The sequence below is a fragment of the Grampus griseus genome (assembly GCF_964374135.1).
Source record: "Grampus griseus genome assembly, chromosome: 11".
NCBI classification, from domain to species: domain Eukaryota; kingdom Metazoa; phylum Chordata; class Mammalia; order Artiodactyla; family Delphinidae; genus Grampus; species Grampus griseus.
The window spans coordinates 96,214,138-96,235,527 of record NC_139005.1 but is presented as its reverse complement, the minus strand read 5'-3'; the positions used below and the strand labels follow the sequence as shown (position 1 = coordinate 96,235,527).

General features: G+C 56.7%; 1 protein-coding gene across 1 annotated transcript in view; it reads left to right on the top strand.

The window, feature by feature from the left end:
- The window catches only part of NFAM1 (NFAT activating protein with ITAM motif 1), a 33,510-nt gene that overhangs the window by 2,481 nt on the left and 9,639 nt on the right, over positions 1-21,390 (top strand). The window contains exons 2-4 of the mRNA XM_082666696.1: positions 13,443-13,772; positions 14,944-15,056; positions 19,886-19,978. Coding sequence (XP_082522822.1) covers positions 13,443-13,772; positions 14,944-15,056; positions 19,886-19,978 — 536 coding nt within the window. The remainder of the gene's footprint in view (positions 1-13,442; positions 13,773-14,943; positions 15,057-19,885; positions 19,979-21,390) is intronic.

Genomic DNA, 21,390 nt, shown 5'->3' with positions numbered 1-21,390 from the left:
CTCTGTTGCTCCCAGCCCTCCTCCTCCTGCTCTCCTCTGGGCTCTTGAGCCCTCGACAAATTCTACTTTTCTCAAAGGGTTTAGAAGCCACCTCTGGTCTCGTGGACACCTGCTCTCCTCAGAGGTGAATCATCTGAGTCTGAGGCTCAGCTTTCCTGGGAGCAGCTGCACACCTGCTCTAGCCCTGCTTCCACCAAGCCTCAAGTCACCTGCAAGGGCTCTGAGGCCAGACAGACCATGTTCAAGTCCTGCCTTCTTATATTGACTGCTGTGTGACCTCAGGCAAGTTACTTAACCTTTCTGAGCCTCAGTGTCCTCAAAAAAGTCAGTCCTCTTTCTCTCCCTGGCCTTTCCAGAGCTCTGGGCTGTATTTATCTCTCAAATATTCATTGAAGAGGACCAGTTCTAGGCACTGGGGGGACCTGGTGGTGAACAAGCCACAGCCCCCACCCCAAGCCTGGTGGAGTCCGTGAGACTCACCCGCAGAACAAGACCCAAGGCCAGAGTACCGATGCAGGCTTGCCTCCCCTCCCCCGTTTGCTCTGGGCTCAGGGTCACCGCTCCCTTTGTTGTCCACAAGATGCTCGGGAGCCTGCTGCCTCCCTTCCCGCAGCTCTGGGCCTCTGTCAGGACTGGCCTCTGCTTTTCATCTTCGTCTAATCCCAATAAAGAGCTTTCAAGTCTTGGCGGACGAGAAGCACCTCTCTGCTGGAGGTGGGGCAGGGGGAGTGTTGGAAGGGGAGACAGGGAGGAGACAGAGCAGGTGGGTGGGTGGCAGGCACAGCATGAATAAAGGCTGGGAGGTCGGAAGGCAGAGCCAGGGCGAGGGAACGGTGAGAGGTTCAGTCTGACTGGGGAGGAGGGTCTCTTAGCAGAGCTGTGGGATACAACTCCCACTGAGATATGATTCCAGGTGGATTATAAATGCTCGTCAGGTAGGGGTTCAGATGCCATTCCAGTTGGTCCTGTTGTCATTGCTTTCTTTTTTAAAATTGTGAAATAGCATAGATACACAGGAAAGTACAATAGATATTATAGAACAAAATCCTGTGTGTCTACCCCCCAGGTCAAGAAAGAGAACATGCTAGTGCCCCAAAGCCTCTGGACACCCCCAAGACAACCCCTCTCCCCTCAGAGGCACCACGATCCTGAATTTGGGGCAATCGCTTCCTGGCATTTCTTTATACTTGTATCCTTTAGTTTGCGTCCCCAAGTAATATAGATTGGTCTGGCTTGTTTTTGAACTTTGTATAATCAAAATGATACTGTGGGTGTTCTTTGCGACCTACATCTTTCACTCAACATTATGTTTTTTTGTTTTGTTTTTTAAAATAATTTTATTTATTTATGTTAATTAATTAATTAATTAGGCTGCTCCAGGTCTTAGTTGCGACACGTGGATCTTCATTGCGGCGTGTGGGATCTTTAGTTGTGGCGTGCGGACTTCCTAGTTGCGGCATGCATGCAGGATCTAGTTCCCTGACCAGGGATCGAACCTGGGCCTGCTGTGTTGGGAGCGTGGAGCCTTAGCCACTGGACCGCCAGTGAAGTCCCTCAACATTATGTTTTTTAAGATATATCCAGTTGACGGTCTATGCCATTTTATGAATCCTATGCCATTATATCATGAAAAATAATACAGACACAGAAAAGTACAATACATATTAAATAAATAGCCCTGTGTGTCTACCACCCAGCTCAAGCGAGAGAACATTCTAGTGTCCCAAAGCCCCTGTACCCCTCAACCCGCACAAGATACCCCCTCTCTTGAGCATCTGTGGATTTTAGTATCCATGATGGGTCCTGGAACCAATGCCCCGTGGATACCGAGTGATGACGGTATCCCCTTTTCCGTGTCCACAAGTAAAGTTTTATTGGAACAGAGCCATGCGTAGCCATTCACGGCTCATCTATGATTGCTTTTGCCCCACAGCAGCAGAGTTGAGTAGCTGTGATAGAGACCATATGGCTCGCAAAGTGTAAAGTATTTAGTACTTGGCCCTTTACAGAACATGTTTGTCAACCCCTGCTGAGGAGCGTCCCATTGAATGAATATACTGCGATCTATTTAGTTATGATTGACGTCCCAGGTGTTCCCGTCTGTGGCTGTGAATACTCATGTGTGGTCTCCAGGCACACGTGTATTCGGTACCTCCAGGGGGTATATTCCCATTAAGGCTGCTTCTCTCTGCGCTGTCCGCCTCCCTGTCTGGACTGTTAGCTTCGAGAGGGCAGAACACGTGCGGACCTACCTGGCTTCGAATCCTTGACTCCCAGCATGGCCTGGCACCCAGAGGATGCCCAGGAGACACTAACAGTAACAGGATGAATTCAACTCGCAGCCAGACAACCCCTGGAGTTCTGAGCAGGGTGGAGGTGTGATGCCACCAGGAGAGGAGTGACAGAACCCTCCTGATCCGTGAATGAGGGGGTGGATGTCGGGGTGCTGGGTAAACGTAAGCCGGGAAACAGGATTTGACCCTCCACCTGATTGCTTGCTTGTTAAGGATCTAGGTGGGGCCTCACGGTAGTGGGAGTGCGGGTGTCAGGCACTGGGGTGGGGGCCAAAGCCAGAGGAAGGGAAGGGGGCGATTGAAATGAGCCTGGAGAGGTGGAGGGAGAGGGAGTAGATGTGACATTGGCAGGTGGAGCAGCTACCTGGCTTCCTGAGCTACCTGGGTTTGAGTCCTGGAAGACTTTGTCCGAGTCACCTGACCGCTCTGAGCTCCTATGTCCCTGTCATGGCGCTCAGCACCCTCCTATGCAGGCCTCTTGCCAGTGGCAAGAGGAGGGCACATCCAGGACCACCGATGGCCCCAGGGCTGGCACCTGGGACCCCGCAGGGAAGGTTCGTGGGTCTCCATCGTGGGGACAGGCTGCCTGGAGGAGGGGGTGGGCCTGGTATCTGCTCCCCCGTCAGCACACACAGCCACCCCAAGACTGCGTGGGCTGTGGTGGAGGCAGGGTAGGGCCGGAGCTGGCGCCCTCTTGAGGCTCTAGGCCTGGTCCCTGCTTGCTGCTCACGGGCAGGTTGTGGGGTAGGGGTGGGGGCAGGAAGGAGGCACCAAGTGGGTGCAACCCAAGCTTAAGTGCAGGTTTGGCCTCCTCCCCTCAGGCAGCCCATCCTCAGACAGTCAGGCGAGGCACTTGCTACAGCGTTGGCCATAGGGTCCAAGGGCACGTTTCCGAAGGCGAGCTCATACTTGGCAACACGTACCAAAATTTAAAACATGCATACCCTTTAAATCAGAACCTCCCCTTCTCAGGCCTGTACTATGGAGCTAGGGGCCCAAGAGAGAATGTGTATATATAAGGATGATCACCCCTGGGTCCATGGAGCACAGCTGCAGACAGCCTCACTGCCATCAGCTGGTTCTTGCTGTGGAGACTTTCGGTAGAACCCTCCCCCTCCCCCCTCCCCCCCCTCCCCGGCCCTGGGCTACCCTTTCCTCCCAGGTTCCTGCCCCCCTTCCCCACACCCCACTTTGAGCCGTGCTGGTGACTGTCTGCCCCTGAGCTTTCGTTCCTGCTGCTCCCTTGGCCTGGAAGGTGTCCTCTCACTTGCCTACCTGGTGACTCCAACCTGTTGGCCAAGGTCAAGCTCTGGTACTTTCTTACTTTCTCTGTGGTGCCCTTTCTGGTCAACTCTCCCAGTCCCTGACGAACCAGCCTTGCTCCCCAGGGTGTTCACCTGTGGTTCTGAATGTGCAGGAGCTCAGAGGTGTGGAGCACGACTGAGCTTACCTGGGGCAGGTGAGGGTACAGACAGCCGAGGAGCAAGTACCCAACCTTCGGAGGTGGCTGTGTAAGAAAGAGAGAAGGGGAAGGCTGGAGAGGAAGGGGTCTATGGGGCCAGGGTCAAGGCCAGAAAGAGCAGGAGCCACAGCTTAGCCACCAGGGTCTTTGCTGACCTCCTGGGCGGAAAGCATCCGATGTTGGGAGGGGAGGGGATGGGACAAGAGGGAAGGACCAGGCTGGCAGACGGGAGGATGCGGAAGGGGTGGGAGAGGAAGATGGAGGGCAGTCGAGTGATGCTGTGCCCGGAGGGTATAGGATCTTTGGGGAGGGGGAGATTTAAGAGAAGTCAGGATAAAAGTGTGATCTGGTGGAGGCATCCACAGGAAGGAGTTAGTGTGTTGTCAGCCAGAAGCATTTATATTTTAAAAGGAGGCTGGAGGTGGGGGCGCCGCATCCCACAGAACGAGTCACTAACGCGAGGGTTTTGGGCAGCTGAGGAAGGCTGTTTGGAGCTCTCTAGTATTTCTCTTGTCATTTCCCTAACATCAAGTGTGAGCGTGTCACTTCCCGATTTTGAGGCCCACAGAGGCTCCCCAGGTTTCCAGGACAACATTCAACCCCCCACCTCCCTCTGGTCCCGACTCCAACCCTTTCTTTCCACTCCACCACGGCTCTGGAGTCCCCCAACTCCTTGGCCTGTTTCAAGCCTTATAGAAGCTTCGCCCAGGAGCTTTCCTGTGCTTAAACCCCCTCGCGTGGACCCTCCCCCCTAAACCTGGCTGCCTCCGATGACTCTTCCTCCAAAGCTCAGCTCGGTAAAGAGATGAGAAAGAAAGACCAAAATGCTCACAGCTGTGATGTCACGGGGGCGGGGGGTGGGGGGAGAGAACTGCACACAAGCCTGACGCCCTTATGATCCTTCGCTGCGGTTTCTAGAATTTATACAGCGAGCATGTTGCGCTTTCATAATGTGGGGGTGGGGGGAGGCGGTGTGCCCTAAAGAGTTATAATTAAAAAAACAAAGCACCAGCTCCAAGGGTCGCCTCTCCAGGAAGCCCCGGCCCCTTCTGTGTGGGCTGGGTCTCCTCCCCTGGGTTTCTGCCATCCCTGAGACTCCCCTTTATCTCACCACTTGCAGCTTTGTCCGGCAGGTGCCTTCCCAGTGGCAGTGGGACTTTGGGGGGGACACACATTCCTTGCTGAAGGATGCGTCCTGGTGGGGTCTATCCCCCTTGCTCCATTTCTCCCCTTTCAGAGACAAGGAGCAAAACCTCACTCAAGCCGTTGGCTCTATGATGCCTCCACCACATCCTGACCCCCTACTTTAAGGGTAAAGCCGGTTGTAAAGGGAGAAACAGAGTCCCCAGGCCACACCCTCAAACGAGCTCCAAAGTTTGAGCAACTTGCCTTTCAAAACAGCCCAGGAGGGAGGTGACTGCTATAAAAATACCAATTAACACGCTGAAGCTTGTACATTTCTGGGACTAAACATTTGACATTCTGCACTTGGTTTGTGTCCCCGTGTGGTCCCTGTGCACCCAGGGTCCAGAGTCTGGAGGCCTGAGAACAGCATGCAGGCAGGCATGGAAATGCCCTCCCCCCCCACCCCCAGGCAAGCCACATCCGTGAGCATCTTTGTCAGTCGGAGGTGTTGAAAGATGTGACAGCCAGTCTGATGGCAGTGTTCCGAGGGCATCAGCGCTAAAAGCTCCAGGATACACACGCTCTGTTCAAAGATTGCCTTCCAACGCCTGCTCTGTGCTTCTCCCTAATCAGCTGCTTGGCCACGCACCGTCATGTTTGATGCATGTGTCCTGAAGGACTCACCTGTTTTTCTGTGGCATCCCGGGATTCAGGCTCAGGCAAATGGCCAGAGCTCTGTGATAAAACCAGCAGCCCCGCATCTGTGTCTTCCTAGCAGCCCATCAGAAGGGCCTTGAAAAAAAGGCATGGCTCTGAGAGATGCCAGAATTAAACTGGAGGGCAAAGCTCCATGCCTAAAATAAAGACCGTGGGAACTGCTCTCTTCTGTAGCTGGACAAAGCGTTTTCATTTAAAATCGACCTAAGTTGGAACGGATACCTTTGATCACCACCTCTGGGCTCTCATACCCTTGGCTCGGTGCCCTGGAAGGGATTGAGTTCCAGGCAGAGGGGGAAGCTGGGGCCAGGGCCTGGCTCTGGGGTTGGATGTCGAGAGGAACAGTGAGTGGCCCAGGACAGCTGGAGAGGCTGGGGAGGGAGGGGCGTGTGGGGGAGAGTGCCAGATCCTAGGGGTGAGAGGATGTCTGTGCCGCGGTGAGGGAGGGACTCTGGCTGGCCCCGCCACAGCACCAGTCTGTACAGGGCTCCTGGGGCCACTGGTTTCTGCTCTGGGAGCCACAGGCTCCCTTGAGCTGGGCAACAGTCTCGGTCCCCCTAATGCTGCAGGGTTACTCACCACCCTCAGACCCCCTTCGGGCTGTCAGATGTGTTTCCCTATTAGATGACCCAAATTTAGGGGAAAGGCCTCTGAATTTTTATCTCCCTTTAAAAGAAGGCAGTTCTTTCGTTTGAAAAGGTTTTTCTTTTGCTTGCTTTGAGATTTTAACATTGTAGCCCAGAGTAGTGGATAAGAGTGTGGGGTTATCGGCTCGAAGAGACACAGCTTAAAATCCCATTTCCTCCACTAGTAACTACTGTGCCGATTGGGCAAACCTCCTCCCTTCTCTGAGCCTCAGTTTTCTCATCTGCAAAAGGGAACACGCCCAGTGGAGGTTAGTCCTTGTCATCGGAGGCTTGACAGCGAAGACTGAGGGTCTGTGCTCTACGGGCAGGGCCATGCACCCAGGAGTGGCTCAGGGAGGAGGTGAGCGAGTCCTGCAGACTGAGAGGGTGACTCCACAGCCTGGGGAGAGGAGGGGAACAGACGGGCATTCTGAGCAGCTGGAATAGTGTGGGCAAAGGCTCAAGAGCCTGGTAGACTTGGCATCTGTCGGGGAGCGAGTGAGTGAGGACCGAGGGCAGCTGAGTGGGGCTGCACAGGGCCTGAGGGAATTAACTGGATCCGCCAGGACAAGGACTTAAAAGAAATTTTTTTAACAGTGGCCCAAAGTTAAGGGATGCACGTTCTAGCGTGACCCTGTCTGAATCCAGTTGTAGGAATGTAACAAACCAGAAGGTCACAAACAGCGTCCTTACTACAAATGAGATGCTCCATGTTCTGTGTTTTTTAATTGCATGTCTTGACCCTGTAAATTGATTTCAGACTCCTTCCTGGGCCTTCTCCGGTGAGGGGTCCAGGCAGGGCCAGGCAGGGCAGGATCAGGATGGCTGGTGGATCCCCCTCGAGGGCAGTGCCCGGCAAGCCTGGCTGGGGAGAAGAGAAGGATGGATGCTGGAGCTGCCAAGGTGGAAGAGGGGGCTTCTGTGCTGGGGATGGAAAGGTCTGATGGCGTGGGCACCCCCCACACACACCCCGTCAAGTTCCTTGATTACAGATCCCTGCCCCAGAGACTCAGCATGGAGTCCCTGGGCTGGAGTGGGGAGTGAGGCACCGACTGCCAGCCAGCTCTCAAACCCACAGTTCAAGCGCCCACAGATTCAAAAGAAGAACCGGAAAAGGGAGGAATCAGGTGCCGGCGGGTGGTAGATAAAGTCTTTCCCAACAGGGACGGCAGACAAGCAGGCAGGATGGGGGAAGAGCAGCTGGAAGCTGCTGGGGCGGGGAGGGCCTCCCGGCTCAGAACCCCTGCACACACACTGCTCTCCCAGGCAGGCGAGCCTCGAGGGCCAGGCCAGGGTCCACGCCCCACGGTGTCGCCTACCCCTGGTATCCGGCCCAGCACAGGGCCTGAGGTGTTAGACAGGCTTGGGGCAGGAGGCAGGGAGTCCTTGGGGGTCCTGTCATGCCCGGAGGCCACCCTGTGCTGCAGTGCCCTGTGCTGTGGGCTTCTCACTTACGTGGGCAGAAGAGTCAGGCTGGCATTTGCCTTTCCACATTCACAGTGAGGACTTAGGACTGGTCTGGCTTCCCTGCCTCCTTGTCACTGGGGAAAGGCAGCCTGACCCTGTGGCAGGCATGCTGTGTTCTTGGACCCATTTTTTCTCATGACAACCCTGCAAGTTTGGCATTGTTTTTCTCCCCTTGTTGCAGGGAAGGTACCGAGGTTCAGGGAAGTAAAGTCACTTGCCTAAGGTTGCACAGTTTTTAATGGCAGAGCCAGGATCCAAACCCAGGCCTGCTACCTCCGGAAACTGGTCTTCTCCCAGGCACCCCTCCCCCGCCCCCCCGCCCCCCGCCATTTCTGTTCAGGCCGCAGGCTTCCTAGCAGTCCCTGGAGCTGCCAATAAGTGAGGGATGGAGGATGTACCATCCCTGAAAACACCATCTCCTGCAAAGTAGGAGTGGGCAGGGCTTGGGGTGTAGCCGTGCTGCCCAGTGCAAGCTTCTGGGTGCTTGCCGTTGTGTGGGGCTTGGGTGGTGGCCCTGGGGAGTGGAGCCCTCCCAGGCGCCCTGCTGCAACTCTTTCCCAATCCTTCTCTCCTCCGACTCGCCATGGACCTCACCCAACAGTGCTGCACCCCCTCCCGGGTCCCGAACCATCCACACTGACACAGGCTCACAGTTCTCCCATCCGGAAAAACTCCCCCTGGACTCGACCTTCAAATTCTCCCTGCGCCTCCCGCCCCCTCTTGTCCTTTCAGACCTGCATTGGGAAGAACAGCCACCTCCAGCCCCTTCTCCCTTGTGCCACCAATCCGTCCCTCCTGCAGAAAACACGCCAGGCTCCTTGAAGTGCTTTCCTCCCGGTGCCTGTCCGGGCCTGTAGGCTGCACCGGGATGCACAGAATTATCCAAAAGCAGCTTTGTGGTGCTGCTGCGGCCCAGATCTCTCGGTGTGCGGAGGTTCCTCCGCGCCTGCAGCTGCTGCAGCCATCCTGAGCACGGCAGGGCCCTGCGGTCATTTACCGTCGCAGATGAGTTCTTCAAGCCTCCAAACCTGAGTTACAGCCAAGATTCAGAACTGACTGACGCCGAACTCATTCCTGGTGCCATGGGGTGAGAGTAAGGGGTGAGGGCCCCCTTCCCTCCTTCTCTGCTCAGATCCCCTCTTCGAGCGTCCCCACGTGTCAACCGGGTGGAGCGGGAAGGAGCGAGAAGCCCTGCCCATCAGGTATTGCGGACACGGGGCCTGTCTCTGGGTGCAGGGTGTGGAGTGGACTCTCTTGGGCACTTTCATGGCCACTCAGGGGCCCCCAACCGGGCTCCTGTGGTTCTCCCTCCTGCTACAGCCTCAGGAATCCAAGGTCCGCCCCAGTCCTCCTCCCTGGGCCGTTTGCCCCTCTTGACAGCCCATGAATCTAAGAGAATCCCCAGGCTGGCCCACTCGGCCTGGCCCACCTTGTCCCCCGGGAGACACACTCCCTTTGCTGAACTAGGGCCAAAGCGTGATGCAGCTGATACAGGGCTTGAGACAGGCGCCAGCCCGCGTGCCATCCCTGTGGCACTCAGGGGGCACACCTCAAGCTCTGTGAGCATCCCAAGGAAGCCCCTCTGCATCTAGGATGAGAAGCAGGCCCCCGCAGGGCAGGTTGGGTGCCCCAGCAGCTCTGTCCAAGCCCTCTCTTCACCCACACTGTCTGATCCGTGGTTTCCATGTGATCTTGCAGCCGTGCAGCCACCTGTCAGCCTCCAACTGTGGAAAAGTATGCCTCCTACCAGGCGTCTGACAAAGCCCTCTCTTAGCATCTGACGTCTCCTGTGCTTGGTGCTACCGCGAACGCTCACAGTCTGGCACCGGTCACACTTGGCTGGGTCTGACTCCGCTGCCTGGCCCGAGTGCTGGCTTTTCTTCCTTAAGCACAGTCAGACAAACTTGGGTTCAAATCCCAACTCTACCATTTAGGAACTCTGTGGCTTTGGACCTCTAAGACCTTCTGTTTTCTTTTCTTCAAAATGGGGTTGCAATCGTTGCCTCATAGGATTGTCACGGTGTTTATTTTTATTTTATTTATTTATTTACTTACTTATTGCTGCGTTGGGTCTTCGTTGATGTGCGCGGGCTTTCTCTAGTTGTGGCGAGCAGGGGCTACTCTTCGTTGTGTTGTCCAGGCTTCTCATTGTGGTGACTTCTCTTGTTGCAGAGCACAGGCTCTAGGTGCACAGGTCTCAGTAGTTGCAGCACACGGGCTCAGTAGTTGTGGCTCACGGGCGGCATGTGGGATCTTCCCGGACCAGGGCTCGAACCCGTGTCTCCTACGTTGGCAGGAGGATTCTTTTTTTTTTTAAAATAAATAAATAAATTTATTTATTTATTTATGGCTGCGTTGGGTCTTCGTTGCTGCACTTGGGCTTTCTCTAGTTGCGGCGAGTGGGGCCTACTCTTCATTGTGGTGCGCAGGCTTCTCATTGCGGTGGCTTCTCTTGTTGCGGAGCACGGACTCTAGGCATGTGGGCTTCAGTAGTTGTGGCACACGGGCTCAGTAGTTGTGGCCCACAGGCTTAGCTGCTCCGCAGCATGTGGGACCTTCCCGGACCAGGGCTCAAACCTGTGTCCCCTGCATTGGCAGGCAGATTCTGAACCACTGTGCCACCAGGGAAGTCCTGGCAGGAGGACTCTTAACCCCTGCGCCACCAGGGAAGTCCTGGCAGGAGGATTCTTAACCCCTGCACCACCAGGGAAGTCCTGTCACGGTGTTTAGTTGACATAGGGTCTGTGCCACACGAAGCCAGAATACGTTTTCTATACGTTTTCTTTTCCCTCTGTCCTTGGGCCAGTTCTGGCCTCACTGTACGTGTGTGTTCCTGCTTCCAGACCCCCAGGGCATCACCACCCCTTCGCCTCCTCCCTAGTCACAGTTAGTGGTTCCCTCTCCACCAGGCTTCCCACTCCAGGCTCCCTCCCGTCCCTGTTAGACTGGGGACATTGCCAGGGCAGGGAGCCCCTCTGGACCTCAAACAGGGCCTGTGATCTAACTGATACTCTTAAATGTTTGTTGGAGCTGCAAACAACTGGTAGCTGAAAAGCATCTGTGGACTCAGAACTTACTCTGAACCTGTCTGTAGCACGGGGCCGTAACTGGTGGATGCTTCTAGGTGGCCGCCGATTGGAGCAGCCTGGACCCCAGAGGGGCTTCTTGGAGGCACAGGTCCAGGAGAGGAGGTGGGAGCTGGGCTGCCATGGTCCAGGCTCTGGGGTGCTGACACCCAGTAAAAAGAAGGGGCCCTGGAAGCAGTTAGCTACATCATCAGGTCAGAACCCAATCGCCTTTGCTGCAAGAGCAGGCCTCCCGTCCTCCTCCTTGTTTGGGCCTGCTGTCTCCTGACTGATGGACCTTACTGGTCCACAGAGATGGCCTCATCCCTTCACTTTTTGGAGACAGCAGTTTCACCTGAGGTCTGAGGTTCTCTCTGTGGCAGACCTGAGCCAAGACCATACACTTCCACAGTCCTGTCCCTCTGACCTTAAAATAACAAATCCCAGAAGAATACAGAACAATGATCATCTATTTTTATAGATTTCCCCAGAAATGTAAAAGATTGGCTTAATTGCACTAGCAGATTCCTTCATTTTCTAGAAAGACACCTCAAATGGGGATAATTTTTTAAGACAGTTGGATGAACGTCTTCCTGCCAGGACAAACAGGAAGGTGGCCTCGCCGTGCTGACAGCACGTCCAGCCTCCCCGGGCCTGGAGGGGCCTCTTAGATACGGGAGAGGAGGAGCAAGCGGCCCTGGGGGAGGGGGAGAGGCCTCGGCGTAGCCACTTTCCCGGTGGTTTTGGTTGGGTTCCAACCTGCCGACCCTCATGAGGAAACACCAGCCTGTTGTTGGCGCTTGGCGGGCTGCCTCGCAGGGTCACCAGGAGAACCAGATGAGGGGAGGTACGGAAGAGTTGGCAAGTGGTTCCTGAGCCGAGTTTGGGGGACCCACTAGGCGTTGGCCAGGTGAGGAGGTGGCGGTCCCAGGCAGAGAGGACGGCGGAGGTGGCTGCAGAGGGGGGCGGTGGCCTGTGCGCAGGAAGGACACAGCATGGGCTGGAGAGCACTGCTCATCTCGCCTCCTGTCCTCTCGGCCCACCTGGGACCCTGGGGGGGTCATGCACAACCCCTCTCCCGCCAGCTCTGCACCCCTACTCTGCCCCTGCCACGCCTCCAACCTCAGGCCTGAATCAAGGCTCCTTGTTTTATGACAAAATGAATATATCGTTCTAGCTAAACAGCAGCCACTAGCAGCCCAGAGGTCCACGGTGCGGTGTGAAGTCCTCTCTCCACCGCTCACCAGAGGGGCGCCCCCGGGGCTGGCTCAGTGGCGTCTCCACACGTGAGCATCACACAGGACAAAATCAACCCACTGTGACGTCCAGACACACCAGCCGATTCCCTGGAACTGGCTTGAGTTCTTCGGGGGAGGGGGTGTCTCTTTAGTTGCTCCCCAGGAAGCTCAAAATATCTGTTTGGCCCGAGCTTGGAGGGATTAGCGGGTGTGGAGGACCCTCTCCGCCCCTGCCCCCGAGTCTCCCAGGGGGCCTGGCCTCACCTCCCTTGAGGATCCGGCCCAGGGCTGAGCTGAAAGGACCCAGGAAGAAACCAAAGAAACCGGCCTGGCCTCTCGCCAGAGCCACACGGACCGCAGGTGGGAGGCCCACGCCTCACTTCCCCAGCCACCTAAACCCTGCTGCTCCCCGCGAGTGGCTCCAACGCATCTTCTCCCGATTAGCAACCTGGCCAGCATGTTCTAGGCTGCTCGATGCCGACCTCAGTCTAGAACTGTCTGTCGTTCATCTGCAGGAGAGGGAAGGCGCTGGGGGACAGGGCGTACTGAAGGTGGGCGTGGCTTGTGCAGCTGAAGTCCGGGCGGGGGGAGAGGTGGCAGCTGTGCTGACCCTGCACAGGACCTGACCAGCGCCTCAGAGCCTGCGGGAGGGCGGGCCGCCCAGCCGGGCAGGCTGCTGCTTTGGGGGCTTTCAAATTGTTTTCCTAGGTGCCTCTGATGAGAGGGGGGTGGTACACGGGGGTGGGGGAGAAGACAGCTCCCGGAGAACTGCCTTCGTCATGCTCACGGCCAAATGGGTGCATAAGGAGCACCTCTGTGTTGTTGGAAAACTGCTTCTGGGGCATTGCTTATTATAGTTTATAAAAACTTGACAAATGCTCCAAGCTCAGATTCAGGGAAAGGTGTGTCTCTCCTGATTGTTCCCTGGCATGCCTCCCCCTCAGGCTGGGGAGAGCCCTGGGCAGACCTGCCTCCCTCTGTGCGTCTGTCTACGCCAGGAAGTGCTTCTTCCTGCCAGGAAGGGTTTCATTATTTTGTTTCCTGCCCCTTTCCTCTTTACTTCTCATCCTTCACCAGCGTCGGGTTGTCTCAGACCTGTGATTTTATCCAACGTGGCTTCTTGACCTTTGGGAGGGAGAGTGGTTGGAAGCGTGGGGTCTGGGGTCATCCAGCCCGGGGTTGGGGGGGTGGCAGCTCCGCTCCATACCTGCAGAGAAACTGAAAGCTAGAGGCTTGACCTCCCTGACCCCAGACTCTTCCTCTCTGTAAAATGGAGCCCTTACACACTTGTGCCTTGGGTGTGTTGGGAAGTATAGAGTCATCACGTGTAAAGCACTTGGACACCACCTGCACACACTGAGGGCGTGGGACGTGTGAGTGTGAGGCACGGTCCTCAAGGGGAAGCAGGGGATCGAAGTTACCACTCTCTCCTTTTCCTTCCCCTGCAGGAGGGCAGTCGGTGACCCACACCGGCCTCCCCATTGTGGTGTCTCTGGCCAACAAGGCCGTGTCCTTCGGCTGCAGGATTACCTACCCATACACCCCCACCTTCAAGCACTTCACAGTCAGCTACTTTTACGTGGACCTCCTGGGCCGGATGAGCTCTGAGGAGAAGACCAGCTGCAAACCTGGTCCAGGCAGAGAGAACCAGACCCACACCGAAGAGTGTCAGATCACCCCCAAGCTGCCTGACGCAGCTGCCACTGGCACCTACTACTGCTCCGTCCGCTGGCCGGGCTCCAGGGTGACAGGCAACGGCACCTTCATCCTGGTCAGAGGTGAGCTTCCTCCGCGTCTCTTCCCAGGGCGAAGGGCCCGGAGGTTTCAGCCGGCAGACTTTGGGGCACAGGAGCCGAAGTGGGGAACGTTTGCCTCGTTGTTCAGCTTTGGCAAAACAGAACAGAGCAGCCTCGGGGAGCCCCTGGCCACACAGGTGTGCCGAGACGCCCATCTTTGTGTGGCAGGGGCAGAGGCCTGGGGTGTGGGTCTGACTACCTCTGGCAGGCCCTTTTCTCAGTGTCCCTTTGGCACTATTAGTTCGGTGAGCACAGAATGGGGCATGTGCACGTGTGTTTGCAGAGACCTGTGAACAAAGACATGGCTCGTGTATATCTTTCTGGGGACAGATTCCTAGTTTTCTTCACATTCTCAAAAGAGTAATGACTCCAAAAGGTTAAGAACAGCCCATCACTGAAGTCGCGATTCTCTGAGGCACCTCTGCGACTCCCGCTGGTAGGGGCCAGGGTTACAGAATCCCACGGACCTGAGTTTGGCCCTCAGTCCTGCTGCTTGCCAGGATATAACCTTGGACCTACTCTTCATGGCAATACCCTGCCTGTCAGAGGCTTTTCCTGGGATGAGTGAGATCCTGAATGCGAGGGCTGGCGCCCGGTAGCAGGATGTGCTAGTTAAATAACAGACGCTCGTGAGCCTGGCATGTGGTTGGCACTCTGTAATTTTGGGCCAACCAGCTGGACAGAGGGGTGGACAGAGGCATGGAAGGAGAAAGTGGTGGATGAAAGGCTGGATGGCTCAAGGGAAGGGGCTGGGCTGTGCTCTCACCTACCCCTGGTGCCGGCAGCACCTGCCAGGCCTTGTGCAAGCCCACCCCCTTCACCCTCACCACTCCTGCCTGTATGATCACTACTTCACGTGTGGAAAGGAGGAGGCCTCAGGAGGCGAAATGGCTCACCCAGGTCCCATAAGCACCTCTCGGTGGACCCAAGTCACCGAGGCAGGGGCACCTAAGAAGCAAAGGATGTAGTCCTGACTCCTAACAGGAATCAAGGCAGCAAACATAGAAACGTAGCCAAGGCGAGTGTGGGAAGGAGGACCTCAGCAGAGGCGGGGTCTGGGGGTCCTGGTGGGGGAGAGTTGTAAGTAGGGTTGGGGGGTGGGGGGTGTCTCTCCCAGGCAACTAACGTCTCTGCTTCCCTGCCCTGCACCCAGACACAGGCTACCGAGAGCCCCCGCAGGGCCCCCAGGACCTCCTGCTTCTTTGCTTCATCGGCCTCCTGGCTGTCCTTGGCATCCTGGCCACGGCCCTGCTGCTCTGGAAGAAGGTAGGGGCTGCGGGCACACGGCGACGCTGCCCCCACCCCACTCACCATGGCTTAGGGATGCCACCCCATGAGGGGGTGCCTGGAATAGGTGTTCCTCGTGGCCACTTGCACCAGGGCCCCCTCCCTCGTCCTGCGCTGTGGCTGGGCCTGTGCTGCCAACTCACCACCACCAGGTCCTTTTTGATCTTGTTGCAAGAAATCAGGGCTCTTGAGCCTTTTCCGGGCCACGGGTCCCTCTGAGTGTCTGATGGAAGCCATGAGCCCGCGTGCTTACCATTTCTAGCCCTCCAGATTAGGAAACCTTATCTCAGATTTTCCGGATCCCCGGCAGCCCAGAAGGAAGGAAGACACCTTTCCTCAGGGCCGCTGGGTGCCAGGCACCCTCCCAGGCGTGCTCTGGTTCGCGTCCCAGCGTCACCTGGTGAGAGACTTTTCTTCCCATTTTACAGCTCTGAAAAGTGAGGCTCAGAGAGGCGGTGACTGGCCCTTAATATATTTCCTCCCCACCCTGTTGTTCTTCCAAGGATGGGTACAGGCAGGACAGCTCTTGTTTGCCCTCACCGAGCAGCTCCCAGGCTTCAACCTGGGTGTGGACACAGTAACTGGGCTTCAGGCAGGGGTGCTGAGGGACTCATACTCCGTCTGTGGACCCCCCCGCCACTTGGCTTACTGTATGACCACACAAACGCCTGCCATGAAGTGTGACGCACAGCCGGTGAGGGCAGAGCAGAGCCAGGGCAAGACCTTGGCCCTGAGCCCTCACTTCAGCCCCTGCTCTGCAAAAAGAGGATTTTTTTCTTTTTTTTTTTTGCGGTACGCAGGCCTCTCACTGTTGTGGCCTCTCCTGTTGCGGAGCACAGGCTCCGGACGCACAGGCTCAGTGGCCATGGCTCACGGGCCCAGCCGCTCCGCGGCATGTGGGATCTTCCCAGACCGGGGCACGAACCCGTGTCCCCTGCATCAGCAGACGGACTCTCAACCACTGCGCCACCAGGGAAGCCCCAAAAAGAGGATTTTAATGACTGGATCTCAGTGTCCTGAGAGGCCAGGGAGACAGTGGTGCAGAGTAGGTGCTCAGTAAAGTCTCGAAGGGAGGATGGGAGAGCGTGAACCTCGAAGCCTCAGCTTGACCTCAGATCCCAGCCCCTCCTCCTGCCACACGGCCTCGGAGACCCTGCCTCCTTCGTCCCTCTCCCTCTCGCCTTCCCTCCTCTCCTTCAGGAATAGCTGTTGAGTGTCTAGTGTGTGCCAGGCACTGGGCTAATCGTCAGACACAGTGGAAAGCAAGACAGATGCAGCCCCTGTCCTCTTGTCAAGTTTCGACCCTCTCCGAGTGTGTTTTCTCCTCCAGAAATGGGGATAAGGATGGATCCCCACCCTTACCCGAAAAGGGTGGAAGAGACCGCATTTGCGAGTCACCAGCTGGTGCCCGACCCCTGGTGGGAGCACAGTGCATGGACACTTCCTGCCGTCCCTCCCTGCACTTGAGGGAGGAGGGGCTGCTGTGAGAACCTGGTCCTGAAGGAGAGAGAACTCAGGAGGCCAGAAGCTGCTGCTGGGTTTGTGTTGCCAGAGAAGTTCCCAGAGCTTCCCGGAGCTGGATCCAAATTCGGACGTGGCCCCTGTAGGTGCTGCCCCAGAACTGGATGGCCAGCGTTTGAACCATGAGCTGAGCGCAGGAGCAAAGCATGCAGTGGGAGCCCCGGCCAGAGACAGGCCCGGCAGCCAGCCACGGGGGCCGGGAGGACAGGGCCGAGGAGGAAGAGGCATGGAGGACGCCAGCAGCACATCTGATAAATGAATCGAAGCCGGAGCCACTGACTCAGAAGACGCAGATGATTCCTGTCCTGAGAGCAGGTTCGAGGGCTCAACCTGGGGTCAAGGTTGGCTCCCCGGAGCAGGCAGCCTCCGATGCTGATCCGTCCTCATCCTCGCAGGGCATCAGACACAGTCTCCCTCCTCCACGGCACACTCCTTCCTTGGTCCTAGGATCCCCCGGTGGCCCTGTGCTGGGTCACCCACATTTTCATGGCCTCTGAACATTGGCACCTCCCAGGCCCCTTCCTCAGAGATCTCCTCATCTGTCTACGCTCCTCCGTGACGGCTCTGCTCCCGGGATTACAGTCCCACCCAATGTGGCTGCCCAGAGCCCCCCAGCCCCCCACCCCGAGCCCCAGATCACGTCCACTCCGTGTGGGCACCCACGGGCGTCTGCACCCACCTGGTCAGGAACAGCACTCCTTAGTCCCCCCAGGTCGGCCCCAGCTCAGCACATGGTACCAGGCCCCCAGATGCTCAGGCCAGAAGGCTTGCTGCTGTGCCCGCCCCCTCCCTCCCCCTACGGCCCATCCCTCGGCAAGTCCTGCCGATAGTCTGTCCAGGATCCAGCCCCTTCTCTCCTGCCCCAACCCCAGCCCCGGCTTCCATCACCCCTCGCCCAGAATGTGGGTCTCCCTGCTTCTCGCTTGGTTCTTCTTGCTTTGCTCCCCACACCCTTGCTTCTGTGTCATTACCGTCTCCTCCACCAGAGCATAAGCCCCAGAAAGAAGGGACTTGGTGTCCCCAGTGTCTGGGAGACCCTGACACATAGTGCTTATGGAAGGAGTGATGGAGTAAATGAGAGCTGAGACCTGAAAGATGAGTCAGAGGTGGCCAGGCTGTGAGGTGGGCAAGGTGATAGTATCGCTCCCGTTTTACAGAGGGGGAAACAGAGGCTCTACAGGTTTCCTGAGCTGCCGATTGGTTTATTCATTTGAAAATCACAATTGGAAGGGTAAATGCTGATGGTCTGGGACAGGGCATCCAGATGGGGCAAGGCTGGCTCCAAGGAGCATCACCACCCCAGTAATAACACTGCACTGTTTCCCTGGCCTGGGACACATCCTCAGACTCCTGTCCTATGTTCAGGGCACAAGCAAACCCTGAGAAGTCTGCCCCAGCCCCTGGTAGACATGGACTCCTCACGAACCCACAGTGGCAGTTACCTCCCTGGCGGCCCCACCAGCCTCAATAGGAATGCCACGAGGCCAGGCCTGGGTGCTGCTCCCCATGGGGTCCAGGAGAGCCCCTGCCCATGAGCCCACACCGCCAGCCTTGGCAGTGAAGTAGGTGGTGCAGGGCAGGGGCACGAGATTTGAGAACTGGGCATCTGGGTTTGATCCAAGGGCAGTCAATGACTAGCTGGACAAACCTGTTTCCTCCTCTGGCAAGTGGGAAGTCCATGCCCACCTCCTTAGGCTACTATGAGAATTAAATGACAATAAGTCCCAGAGTTCTTTGTAAACTGTGAAGTGCTGCCCGGATGCCTGCACCGATTTCTCTGTGAGACCTGCACTTTCAAACAAAACAGGGGAGTGAAAACTCCAGGTACTGCCAGATCAGCATCTTGGTGAATCACACAGACCTGGGTTCCAATCCTGCCCCTGCCACTTCTGGCTCTGTGACCTGGGGCAAGTTGTCAGCCCTCTCTGAGCCTTCACAGCCTCATGGGTGGAACAGGGATGATATGAAGACTGGTCTTGCAGGTTTGTTGAGAGGCACAGGAGATAAGGCAAGTGATGCCTTTAGAGCCCCACCTGGCACCCAGTGAGGCTCCAGGTACTCCCGAGCCGTTATTATGCTGCGACTGGGGGTGGCGCTGGCTTCTGCCCGAGTGTTAAGCAGCTCTCGAGAGCTAATCCCAAGTAAGTGGTCTGGGGATTGGCAGGCGGCTAGGGTTTTTAATTAGGTCCTGCCCCGAGATGAGGCTGTGTTGCTTCACTGTTGGCAGTGTGGTGTGCCTGAGATGAGGGGGGCGTCCGGACAGCCTCCCTCTGACTTGGAAGGAACTGAGCCCTCACCCTCCCGAAGGCCCACTGCCCTGGCCTCCACGACCATTAGCGCTTCACGCAGCACCCAGCGTGAGCTTTCTGAAACCACTTTCTGATCCTGGCGCCTCCTGGTTAAAGCCCTCAGATGTTTTCCACCGTCCACCCTCTTCTCGAAGCCCAGCATGGCCGTCCTGACCCAACCAGGGCAGGTTCGCCTCTCCGGCCACGCCGACCGTCTTTAAATTCTTCCAGACCTGCTCCCTCTGCCTCTCTTCCCAATGAACATCTCGGCCTTAAACAGCTTTCCTCTCAGCCTCCCTGCCAGGCGAGGCGTTTTTTCCCTCCTGTGCGCCAGGGGCTCTGTCCCCGTGGGTCAGCGCATGAACCACACGTGGTAAAACTGCTGGTTCGTTGTCCATCTCCCCACCAGGTCTTAAGCCCCGGGAGGGCAGGGATGGTGTCCCCTTCTTCACACCACCTGGCTAACCAGAGTGTGTGTGGTTGGCCAAGGGCCACATAAGTGGCCCACGAGTGTCAAGAGTGCTTGACTCCCTCATCACCTCCCTGAATCTGTGCACCAATCTCGCAAAGGAGGGTGATGGCTGGAGAAACTGAGGTCCGGAGAGAGTAAGTGCTTGAGTGAGGCCGCAGAGCCAGTGAGGGCCAGAGAGGGACTGGACACCTGGTCTGGCCTGCGCTGGCTCACTCAGCAACACCCACAGTAATGGGCTGCAGCCAGGGACCCTGTCACACTGCGGGCACTGTGCTCTGGCACTGGGTGGTGGGCAGTTGCCTCGCCGGGATGTTTATCATGTCCGGTGTCCCCGGGCAGATGAGTGGTTTGATGTAGGTCTTGCAGGTATTTGCCCTGTTTCCCTGGAGAGGGTGGATGGAAGGTGCTGAGTGATGCACTTCTGAGTGGCCTCATGACAACCTGCCATCCTTTCCTCTGGTGGGGTCTGGTTGGGGGTGGGAAGAAGGAGAGCCTCTGGTCCCCAGCCCTGACTCCTTTCCCCACAGAGACAGACACAGGCTCCACGGAAGCACACTGCCCAGAAGGGCCCCAGCGCTGCCAGCAGCCGGGAGCAGCCTCCACCCGAATCCGTCTACACAGTGAGTCCTCCGCCCTCTGAGGCCTGGCTCGGGGTCTGGTTCCCTGGCTCGGCCAGTGTACCAGCTGTGTGACCTCTCTGGGAACCTCTACTTCCTCACCTGTAAACTGGGGACAAGAATTCCTGCCTGGAGGGATTTCTGTGAAGGTGAACCGAGGTTACAAGTGTGTGGCCCTGGGCCCTGGAAGGAGTGCAGGTGCGAGGTGCCGCTGGGGTCCCCTCCTTGGCGTGCCCGTGCACTTCTGGAATGAGGGCCAGTGAGGGCACAGTTGGTGAGGAATGGAGAAAGTCCCTTCATCTGACCAAGTGACGTTGACCCGCTCACCAACTCCTTCCTGTTTTTATTGCACAAACAGCATCAGAGCCACAGCAACAGGAATCACAAAAAGAGGAAAGAGTCAGGCAGTGTCCCACGCCCTTAACACACAACGATTTTCAATTCTTCACACCCCCCTTCCCCACCACACACACACACACACACACACACACACACACACACACACGCACTGTTTTATGTCCTTACAGTCAAGCAGAGACACGGCTGAGATGCTGTGCGCTCCCCCAGCCTGGCTTGCCCATCTGGTCAACACGTGGTCACTCTGCCCGGTGGCTGGGATGGTGACAGACATTCTTTTTTCAGTTACATCTATTTTAGTTGAACAAATAACATATGCTCATTGTGGAGAAAGTGAAGAATAAATGCCACCCAGTGTCAGCTGGGGTCTCAACTCCACGGGGCCTCCAGCCGCCAGGTAGGGGTCTTGACTCAGCACCTGGGAGGTGCACAGCCATGCCTGGGTCCTGCAGGTCCTCCAAGGGCATGTTCCGGGACTCTGCCTGTATGGGCTGTAGCTGTTCCTGTCCCCACCACCCTGACTCATACATGAAGCTCAGGTCCTTCCTCGATGTCCATAAAACCCCGCGCAGAGGGTGTTCAGAATATGGTCCGGTTTACTGAGGATGAGGCAGATGGGGACGAGGCAAAGGCAGCATTCCTACAGGGCAGCGCCCATAACCCCAAACAGAACGTAACACGGCCAGCTCTCATGGGGCCTTCAGCCCCTGCACCCCAGGGAATTTCCAGCAGCCACTGCTTCCCGCGTGGCCCCGGACTTCCCCATATTCTCTCTTCTCTCCCAGCAGCTCACCGTGGTATTTTCCCTAGGAGGAATTCTGGTGTCAACTGTTAAATGAAAACATTTCTCTCTCTCCGTACACACACACACACACACACACACGAGATCTTTCTATATATATCAAAAAGAGGAAAATAACCATCATCGTAAGCCTATCTTCTTCCAGTATAAACACTAGTAGCGCTGACCTCTGTACCTTCCAGTCTTTTCTGTAAACACATACAAAGAGACCCATACACACACTCACACATACTTTTTTTAAAAAAATTGGAGTAGT